The sequence below is a fragment of the Dermacentor albipictus genome, chromosome 1, assembly GCF_038994185.2.
Source record: "Dermacentor albipictus isolate Rhodes 1998 colony chromosome 1, USDA_Dalb.pri_finalv2, whole genome shotgun sequence".
In the NCBI taxonomy this organism is placed as follows: domain Eukaryota; kingdom Metazoa; phylum Arthropoda; class Arachnida; order Ixodida; family Ixodidae; genus Dermacentor; species Dermacentor albipictus.
In genome coordinates, this window is record NC_091821.1 from 258,346,806 (window position 1) to 258,357,349 (window position 10,544).

Sequence of the window (10,544 nt, forward strand, 5' to 3'; positions counted from 1 at the left end):
TCGGGTCACGTGGCGTCTATACTGCACGCTGATAGGCTCAAAGTTTAGGATACAAACCTGTTAAGCAGTATATCAAAACCAATACATTTAGAAATTTCTGTTTAATTGTGATGCACTAAACAATAAAGTGAGCTGCAAATCTTAGCGCACTGATATCCACTAATGTAACACGCCAGACTGAAACACCAATAACACCAACTAGAGTTTAACACCAACCGACTTCTAGCGCCCCCACCAAAAGCGTGTGAGTGGTTTCAGCTTGTGTATGGTTAGTTTCAGTTGACTGCGTGTGTTCTAGGGTTGTCATTTTTGTAGGTCGTCTGTGATTTTGGCCGGGCTGCTGGCGGTTGTGGAGTGCGACGGCTTCGCGACTCGATTTCATACGGCACGGTTCAGCGCCACTCATTGCCTTGCTAACGCCGGCTCGACTCTTGGTACGTATTGTTTCTGCCCTACTGTCGCAGTCTCGCAATTAATGTTACCTACTTGCCCACTGTTTACATACATGAGCGACTTTCAATTCGTTACCTTTTCTTTTTAAATAGGTTCTGTGAGCGCCGCTATGTCGGAAAGACGAAGGGATGAGACTTTGAACGGTGAACCTGAACCAGTCAACAACGTACCCACGCTGACGGACCAGTTGAACAAGCGGTTGCTGCAATCGTTTCTCCAACGATTGAATGAGACATGCGAAGCGCCAACAGTGCCCCAGATGGAGTCTGCTGCGCCTGATGATTTTAATGACTCCTAATGACCACATCGTGTAGGAAGCCCTGTTTCAAGGAGCATTTCGGCACCGGAAGTACCCCTCCAGTGACATGGCATACTGCACTTCGCGTGAACATTATGCAAATAAAGTGACCTTATATAACGCAACGCCGCTTAGCATGGGGCGTGGCCGCGCTGCACTGTGCACGCGTCAAATAAGACCGATGTAGCCATTTTTTTGTAGCAAGCTTTAATAAAAACATACTTGAGAAAGCATACTTTATACACGTGATGGAAACACCAGCTATCGTTACTCCCCCACTTCATATGCATCCAGCAAGCTTAGAAGGAAAACAAAGCTGTCTTGAACACACAAAGAACTCGTCCCTGGGCCGCATCCATCGCTGGGCACATGGCGGAGTGGGTGCACAAGAGGGGGCTGGGTGCTTGGCTGTGAGGCCACAGTGAGAATTTGGGGTAGACCAGTGCAGCACGGACCAGACCAGGCTTCAAGGATGGCCAGGTTATGCTTGCGATCATGACCGCGCACCTTGTTCGCTTAAGATAGTGATCTCAATCTGGAACCAGATGTCAAGGTGAGAATGTCTTGCCAGTTTAAAAAATCAAATGCGCCAATACAAAGGTTTTTTTTTCCTTTTCTAGTAAACCAAAACACAGATGCAAAACAAAACACCTCACATCGTTTCTGTGGGAGACCAGCAATGACAACCTCGGCTTTCAACATGCACAGATGAACTATCAAGGCAGACTCTCGCAGTGCATGTACATGATGCGATTAAAGAGAGTTATGAGACCACAGTGCAAACATTCAAAGCCATGCACCTGAGCATTCTTGCAACATACCAGGTCAGGACCACCTAAATAAATGCACCTGGTCATTTCTGCATGCCACTGGGCAACCCTGCAGTTCTATTGCGCATCTTTCCTAGCAAATAGCCTTCTGCATCTACTACAAAGCCTTGCCAAATCGTCCTAGCTTTTTTTTTTTTTTCACAGATACACACTTGCTACAAGCTTATATATCATTAGCAGAAACATGTCCACTCACTCCCGCTGCACTTATCCCACATCAGCATCTTTGAATTTCTCTACCCTCAATGTTCTTTTTTTGATCACCATCCAACCTATGTCTATAGCAGTCTAGTGCTGAACTAAGCATAAGATGCTAGCTCCAATTCTTGACCACAAGCATATGGTGATGTAATGCAAGAATGCTTGTGCACCATACTTTTGGTGCATGTTTTAAAGAAACGCTACATAAGTTTAGAAGGATAAAGTATTCTTCCAGACATCTACTTTCATTAATTTTGCACTAACAGATTGCCAGTGCCCCAGCATTGTTATGTCAGTGTGACATCGCAGATCTCAATGTAATATTTTTTTGTATTTGGCCTGTATGGACTTAAAGAAGTTCAACTAGGCACAAGCAGGTGCTGTTGAAACCCATGTAGCCATGGTAAGCTCGTGCAGGAACTTCGAAGGCGGCACAAGAATCCTTCTTTCAATTCAGAACAAGAAGAATAAGGCGATCTCAAGGTCTTAATCACAACCATAAGAAACAGACAATGAAGCCAGAGAAAGCCTAGGGAAATTAATTATGTTTACCTTAATATATGTAAATTTCAATTAAAGGGTAATTAAATTGGACAAAATGGCAACTCGCACTTGCAGCAAGTTATCGTTTCATCCACTTTCATTTCCCTTCACCTTATTCCTACATTTCAATTAAAACAATTTCCCCTATGACGAGTACGAGGGTTACTAATACAGCTCAAATTATTCCAACTTCTAATATTATACCGAACCTCACAAATGAAAATGACCTATGGTGAGTGACAATGCCCAAATACCACCTAGATCTAGCAACATGCACAGCCAGAAGTTGATGCAGTCATAATTGCATAACAGAATCAAGTAGTTTTCTGCGTAAAACATTTGAGTGCTCCAACTAATGTTGTGTGACTAGTACGCAGTACAGTTGAACAATAAAAAAAAGCCGCAGTTGCTTTCTCAATGAAGCCAAGCCGAACCGCATGAAAGTGCCTATACTATCGATCATTCCCAAGGTCACTTAATTACTGCCACCCTCTATAACTTTGGCAGGAAACTCCATGGTTAGTGCAAGTCTGCAGCTGGCACATCACAACATTGCACAATCATATCAGTAAATAATGGAATTACCTAAAGGGCATAAGGCAACATTCCCAAATATTGAATAACCAAATCACAAATCAAAGTAGACTAATGCAGGGGCAGTTCGCTACAGGTGACATAACTGTGCAAACTAAATGCTTTGATGGAAAAGGATGGATAGGTGGGCTAGTTGGTAATGCATTATAATAAAAACTTAAGAGCGCTAAAAACACACAGGTCATAGAAAAAGAAACGCACACCACACGCATGTCTATTTGGAAAGTGGACCCAAAGTCTGCAGATAATGTCTGCCATAATTTAAAATAATAATCAACATACATAATAAAACCCAAAAAGAAACTGGCAGCCACTTCATATGAGCAATCACAATCAAATTGGCAAGAAAAACTACATGTAAACATTTGGTTTACCCATTCAACACTGGGCATCTTAAATAGAACAGACAATAAAAATGTTATCTTAAATATTGATGCTGAAATACATATTTTTTATGCAATTCAACACAGACGCAGGATACCCAATCTGCACCTAGGATACAAGTATCTTCTGTGGTTCCCAGCCCTGCCTACAGCTGCTCAGATTAAACTTATGGGCCAATCGTCACCAGAAATCACTCGCCATAAGTGAATAAGCTCATAGTATTCCGATAAAGCAATCTCAGTAATATGCAGAAAAGGATACAACTCGTAGACCTCTTTCTATGGGGTCTGTGATGTGGAGGCCACGTGGACCATAAACAGTCTCGTTCTGCTCATGAATGTATGCAGTGGCCTGCTTCAAGAACTGCAACAAAGTGGCCACAGCAACGAAAGTAAGTATGATGTCACAAGTGCAAATCAGAACTGCCATACCTTCTCATAATGGGTTTCGGTACACATGTATAATAAATATGCAGTGAGGCACGCCATGAAGCCTTCACAAAATGTCTTGCTACTCATTCTTTCAGCTTCAGAGTATATAGAGTTGATTGTGGTGACCATCTGATCAAACATGTGCCTTTCTATCTGAAAAACAAGGAAGCAGATATCACTCACACAAATGTCCCAGCACTATGCAGCTAACATAATAAATTTGACATTAATGTAATCACTATTGGACAGATACCAAGCCATCCAGCTCTTGTGGAAACTTAGTCTGGAACTTCACTGATGTTCCCTCGGAGTAGTCCCTCTGAATGAACACCTTGTTTGGAATGCGGTTTCCCTCATGGCCTGCCTGGTTCTGCAAAAGTGAAGAGACCTGCTACAGCGAGAGAGAGGTATGCATAAAGATTACATTAGCACAAAACATAAGAAAGCAGCCACATGCATTAGTCACAAGAATATACTGTCGAGCTATCTGGTTCGTGGTGAATAACTTGCTAAACAATGTACTATGTGTGTCTCATTTAGTCCCGTTGTCGTGCGGTGTAAGTGAGTGCCCACTAGTCATGTGAAAATGTCACACGCTACAGCCAGTGCACTGAAAGCCCAAAGAGCATACCATCGATAGTGCGCTAGTTCGGCCTTTTAGTTTGCATGTAGTGTACAAAGACAAACCCACTTATAATTTAAAGACAAAAAAATAGAACGTTCTAATGAACATCATGCAGCCGCAACAGTAAACGTCCTCTTTTCCCAGGTGACTGAAATGAACCTTACGGGTCTTCTACCAATTAAATGGTTAATATGGTACAGTGTTACTGTTGCGCTCCGTACTTTATGTAGAGAGCTAAAACTCAGCCTCACAAGATTACGGCAACTAGAGTGGCCATAGTGCCACAGTATTACATTTGACTGAATCTTGGAAAATCCCCATAAGTACAATCTCCTGTTACTGCCACCACTATTGTTCTGAGCAAAGTCCGGTTTGCCCAATCACTTCGGTGGACAGGTCATATACGTGCTTCTGATGTTAGATCCCCATTCATTCCTTAAGCCGTAAAACACTCAAAAGCATGACTTCGCCAAGAGCGTTTACGACACATTTAAGCACGAAGCTTCCACCGAATTTACGAGTTTACAAAGCAGACTTTCCGTAGCGAAGACCGCGCCATTAAAAACACGGTCATACGTTCGAAATTGCAGTGTACACCATGAATGGGCGTCGCAGATCCTGTCAAAACAGCTGAACTGCAAGATAGGTGACGGCTAGATAAACGCTAAATCGTAAGCCTAACATTGGCATTCAAACACTGGATTACATTTAAGCGAGTAGAAGCAGGATCCAATGAAGCGCTTACCTGGCCTGATGCCATTCCGGCACGCTTGCTTACACCATAAGATTAAGTATCGGCAAAATTACAAACTGAAATGTCCTCCTGATCGATGCTAGTCATGAGACGGACTCAACTCAAAACGTGCCCGCGTATTTCGGCAGAGTTGTCCCATGTGACAAGGTCACGAGGTTAAAATTAACTAACTGGCTATTATGGTAACGAAACAAGTGCGTATTATGCACAATAAATGTTATAATAGCGACAATATAAACTACACTACACAGCTTCGCACAACGCGCACCGTGCTGCTAAAACCCCTCAATCTCCCAAAGTAGCGCCATTCACTTCTCTCCTCCTCCGCTCGGCGCGGCCTCGACGGTGGCGCCGCCGGCAGTGGGCCTGCCGTAGCAGACGACGTCTAACACGCTACGGGAGGAAATCCGCGGAAAAGTTCGTTCGAGTCCTGCGGAGCAGTTTTTTCAATCTAGATCTTGCTTTGTCAGTCGGTAACTGGCCTTAAGAATGTCGTGTCGGATTTGCGGAAGAAATAGAGAAAAGCACCATTATTCAAGGCGTATTTAAGGCGTAAAGCGCGCGCACGTTGAAAGTTCGTGTTGCTGAAACACGACACAAGCACGCGGTGTGCTCAGACACGCGAGTAATTACCAGAGTTTCAGGTTTTGACAGCGCGAAAGTATGTGCACGTGGTTTCGTAGGTTAATTTACGTACCTGCAGGATGCTTTTGTTCGGCCGGCGCGTGAGAGATTCCGACTGTCTGCGGTCAGCAATGCCTGGCAGCAGGGCCGTTTCTGTTCCGCGCCTTTAACAGATGTACGTAGCTCATGCACAGGTTGTGGTGGCCATGAGCAACGTTTTCACACATAGGCGGTATAGATAATTTTAACAACTTACCAGCATATGAAATCGTTATTTATTTATTACAGTGCAAATGGTTAGAATTTGATAGAAAAGAAAGAAGGAACTTGATGGGACAACTGGAAAGAGGTTCAGAAAATAATTATCCCCCTCCCTCATTGGCACCAGCAACACTTTTGTTGAAGTGCTAATTTTATCTCTGTATACTACGTGCGTCTGTATTCTTTTGCGTTGTAAGTTTTCACAAGGAAGCAGTGTTGCGTTAACTGGAACAGTCAAGGCACACAAGACAGAAGAAAAGTTGATTCTTGGGTTTTACATCCCAACACCACGATCTCATAAGGCACGCCATAATGGGGGCTCTGGATTAATTTTTTTTGCAGCTGGGGTTCTTTAACGCACCCCCAATGCACTGGACACGGGCCCGTTTTGACACGGGCGTCAAAAGAAGAGGTTGGAGGAGCCGTGTCACTTAACAAAGCCGCGCGTTCTTTGCCACTTGCTCGAAGTCAGCCCGCCCGATCTTGTGAATCCACACTTTTCTTCGTTTTGCGTTGCGCCCGGCGGATGGTAAAACAAAAAGCTTTTTGCCGTCACTGGGTCTGTTGTGGCAACCGTAGGCGCAGCAGCACGGCATCGCAATTAAGCACTCGGCCCTAACACATTGTATAAAACTACCGCGCTCCTTCAAACCGCCTGCCGTACTTCGTCGCGGAGGCCCAAAAATGGGGGTCGCAGGCCCAAGATTGGGGATCGCAGCGCGCTGGAAAGAAAAGATATACAAAAGCGCGGCGCCTGCTCTGCGCCGGACAGAAAAAAATATACAAAAGCGCGGGGCCCGCTTTCACGTGACACAGATTGGCCAATGGGGAAGCGGAGGAGGCCGGGGCGACAGGAGGAGTGGAGGAGGAAGCGCCTGGGTGAGCGGGGTGGCGGAAAGATCTAAGAATGGCGCTACTTTTGGAAAATTGAGGGGCTTTACGTGCTGCCAAACACGGCTGCCGTGGAAAAGTCTGCGCATGCGCAGCGGACGGAGCGCACGACGTCTGCTGCTCGTTCGTCTGCAAGTTTTAGGGTGCGTCTTGATGTATCTACCGATCCTAACGACTTGAGCATGACTTGAGCGTACTAGAACAAGTTTCTAGTGTGCTCTGCTCACTACGTAACTCTAGCTAGCGTTCCAGCAAACGCTATCGAATGACTTTCGCTTCATCGTTCCTCATCAGTCCCAGTTTCCTTTATAATTGAAGAATAATTATGTGTTTTATTCTATAAGTATGCGACTTCACAGCGACGGTACATTTATTTTGTTCCAATTACTAGAACACAAGAGTGTTACAAATTTGTCATGCAGCTGTAATTCCCCCAAGTCAGCTTTACAAGAGTTTCATATGCACCGTGGTGTCATATTTTATTTACGTAGGTGGGGTTGCTTTAATTGTTATCATGCCAAATTTCACCTTAAATGTGGGGCAATCTTTCGTGTATATGTTTTGCTTGTTTGTTCGTGACCCGTGAAATGCGAGGTCTTCTAGCTCTTGATGTAACTTTTGAATTCCACCGTCTGCTGGTAAGGCATGCATGCAAACTAGCACATTCGCTACACCAGCCACCCGGCCCAGATACGTAGCTCACTCGCTTCTTAATATCACTACAGCACTTCAAAAATTAATGTGCAGGTTGTACAGTCATTCTATAAAACAATGTTGCGCCTACTACGAATATGTACAGATGCACTTTTTTTCGCCACCTCCATCGACTAATTGTACGCGCAGTTGCAGACGACGTTCTCAGGCCGGCCTGGGCCCACGTTACTAGACTAGGTTGGCCTGGGCAGCCTGGGTCCGTGGGCCAGCCTACGCGAGTTTAAAGAGAACTCGGTCCATGCTAGCGATTTGGTGCTTCCATGGCTGATCACCTGTCGACTTTACTCTAACACGTTTGTGCTGCTATCATAAATACAAACGCAGACAAGCTCGCACTTGTAACAGCGAATTGCTGTTACAAAAGTGCCGGTGCGGGGCCGGCCGCGTGACAAACTCTCTCGAGGAAGTCACCCCACAAGCGAACTCTGAATATGTTTTACCTGGTCGCTCTGCTACTCTATCCTCTTCCACTGTCCTTTTCCTCCATATGTCTTACTACCCTCCCTCCTCCACTGCTGGCCGCGGTTCAGGTGTCGGCAGACTGCGCTACATGCAGTTATTTACTGCGGTCAGTAACAAGTTTTTCTTCCCTTCCTCATCCTTTGTTTATCTATGTATTTAAAATAAACATAAAATACTTAATTCCCCGTTAAGGGATAAGCAGGGTAATATCAGCAGCAGCAATCTCGAAGGTATAGTAAAAGCAGCTAGCGGAAGAATTGTACAGTACGCAGAGGACTCAGGATAACTCCATTCGAAACAGTAATGAACAGGATACAGAAACTACTCCTATAACTAGCGATGAGGTCAAAAGGGCCTTGCAAGTGATGAAACGGGGAAGAGCGGCAGGAGAAGATGGAATAACAGTCGATTTAATCAAAGGTGGAGGAGAGGTATAATATGCTTGGAAAACTGGCGGCTCCTTATACGAAGTGTCTATCGAGTGCAAGGGTCCCAGAAAACTGGAAGAATGTAAACATACTAATCCACAAAAAAGGGAGACGTTAAAGAATTGAACAATTATAGGCCCATTAGCTTTCTCCCAGTATTATATAAAATATTTACCAAAATAATCTCCTATAGAATAAGGGCAACACTGGACTTTAGTCAACTAAGTAAACAGGCCGGCTTCAGGAAGGGATACTCTACAATAGATCACAACCATGTCATCAATCAGTTAATCGAGAAATCCGCAGAGTACAATCAGCCTCTATATATGGCTTTCATAGATTATAGCCAAAGACATTTGATTCAGTATAGAGATACCAGCAGTCATATAGGCATTACGTAATCAAAAAGTACAGACCGCTCACTTAAATATCCTGGAAAATGTCTGCAGAGATTCCACCGCTACCTTAATTCTCCACAAGAAAAGTAGGAAGCTACCTATAAAGAAAGGGTTCAGACAAGGAGATACAATCTCTCCGATGCTATTCAGTGCGTGATTGGAATAAGTATCCAAGCTAGCTATTAAACTATAGGAAGGTAGTATGGATCAACGGCGACTACCTCAGCAACCTTCGGTTTGGCGATGACATTGTGCTATCAGCAACACTGCAGACGAGTTATAACAAATGATTGAGAACTTCAACAAAGAGAGTGCAAGAGTCGGGTTGAAGATTATTATGCAGAAGACAAAGATAACGATGAATAGCCGGGCAAAGGAACAAGAGTTCAGGATCAAGATCGCCATACAGTCAGTCTCTAGGGTCTGTGAAGGAGTACGTTTACCTAGGTCAATTAATCAATGGGAACTCTGAGATCATGAGAAGGAAATTCATAGAAGAATAAAAATCAATGTCAGCTCCTGACTGGAAGATCATTGAAAAGGAAGGTGTCCCATTGGACCACAAATCTCCAGTGAATCTCCAAAGGATTCGTGCATCAAAATCAAATATTCGGACGTCCACAGGACCTCCGAAGATAACCCGTTGGAGCACCAACGTCCTACAGATGTCTAACAGAGATCCAAAATGGGACACTCAAACGTCCCTGGGATATCCGGACGTCCAAGAGATGTTTAAATACGGATTATTCTTTTTGCATAATCCCGAGTACATCCTAAGGGCATTTTTGTCAGGATGTAAGACGCTTCTAGGACATTTTACCAATCGTCCAAACGACGTTTGTAGAACATTTGGTTGTGGATTTAGGATATCCATAGGGCGTCCACATTGATTATAAGCCCCCCTTACTCAACGCTCCCCTTGGGGCCTGTAAGGTACTTTGAACACAAATAAATTACCGTAATTGGGACGTTCCTCAGAATGGGCCCTATAGCAGTGCAGCAAGCCTGCTGCAATTTACAAAGCATTAACAAAGTAAGCTTGGCCTATTTTTGTGATGGCTTGTGGGCAATGATGAAAAGGAACTGCATGGCTCTTGAAGATCCATACCAGCGGTCCAATAAGGCAACCAAATATTTTTGTCATGTTAAAGCATTACGGCGATGTCGCAACTACATTAGGCATTAACAAAATTACTTGACTAGTTCAGTGGTCATATATAGACACAGACAGCTGCTATATGATCATCCATTTATAGAGGAAATGCGCTATGTATCCATAACAAGTTCTGGTAAAGGTCCAGCAGTACCAGGAGACAAGGAATGGAGCCCACCGCATCTCAAAGCACGTTAAGAGGAAGCTTTAGCTCGGGCCCAACTCCGACGCGGCCTATTCAAATACATGTAGAACGCAAAAACGTTTTTATGAGATAACCCCTGCACCGATATTGATGAAATTTGTTGCATTTGAAAGAGAAAGTTAAATTCTAGTGACTGTTGGAAGCGGAATTTCGATTGAGGGGTTGAATTTTCTTAAATCGATTTTCAAATATTTGATCGTTTGAAAAAAAATAGAAGCACGAAGTTTACAAATTCATAGCTCGGCATCAAAAACTGATATCGCGGTTCTGTAAACGGCATCCATTAGGTCATTCA

The 10,544-nt window shown here is 44.0% G+C and overlaps 1 protein-coding gene and 1 long non-coding RNA gene across 6 annotated transcripts; one reads left to right on the top strand and one right to left on the bottom strand.

Annotated features, from left to right (window-relative positions):
• The first annotated feature begins 143 nt into the window (after window positions 1–143).
• Window positions 144–986, top strand: LOC139054354 (uncharacterized). Its single transcript, XR_011511152.1, has 2 exons — window positions 144–434; window positions 546–986. It is a non-coding gene; the product is annotated as an uncharacterized lncRNA (long non-coding RNA).
• Window positions 938–5,420, bottom strand: LOC139054353 (golgin subfamily A member 7). 5 transcript variants are annotated; one of them, XM_070531231.1, is made up of 5 exons: window positions 5,105–5,420; window positions 3,988–4,104; window positions 3,735–3,887; window positions 3,565–3,666; window positions 938–1,286 (listed from the first exon to the last, which is right to left on the bottom strand). In XM_070531231.1, the coding sequence occupies exons 1-5, from the start codon at window positions 5,117–5,119 to the stop codon at window positions 1,245–1,247; spliced, it is 429 nt and encodes a 142-aa protein (XP_070387332.1). In that variant the 5' UTR covers window positions 5,120–5,420; the 3' UTR covers window positions 938–1,244. The 5 variants fall into 5 exon arrangements, with proteins under 5 accessions (XP_070387332.1, XP_070387330.1, XP_070387329.1 ...); XM_070531229.1 differs by having other exon boundaries at window positions 3,988–4,122; XM_070531228.1 differs by having other exon boundaries at window positions 3,988–4,125; window positions 5,105–5,419.
• Window positions 5,421–10,544: the final 5,124 nt, after the last annotated feature.

Bases quoted from the DNA above. Each gene is read 5' to 3' on its own strand.
- LOC139054353 (XM_070531227.1), bottom strand. From the start codon at position 4,959: ATGGTGTACACTGCAATTTCGAAC. The intron at 3,888-3,987 runs GTATCTGTCCAA...CTTGTTTTTCAG, and splicing joins CACAAGAGCTGGATGGCTTG to ATAGAAAGGCACATGTTTGA. The intron at 3,667-3,734 runs GTATGGCAGTTC...ACTTTGTTGCAG, and splicing joins CCGAAACCCATTATGAGAAG to TTCTTGAAGCAGGCCACTGC.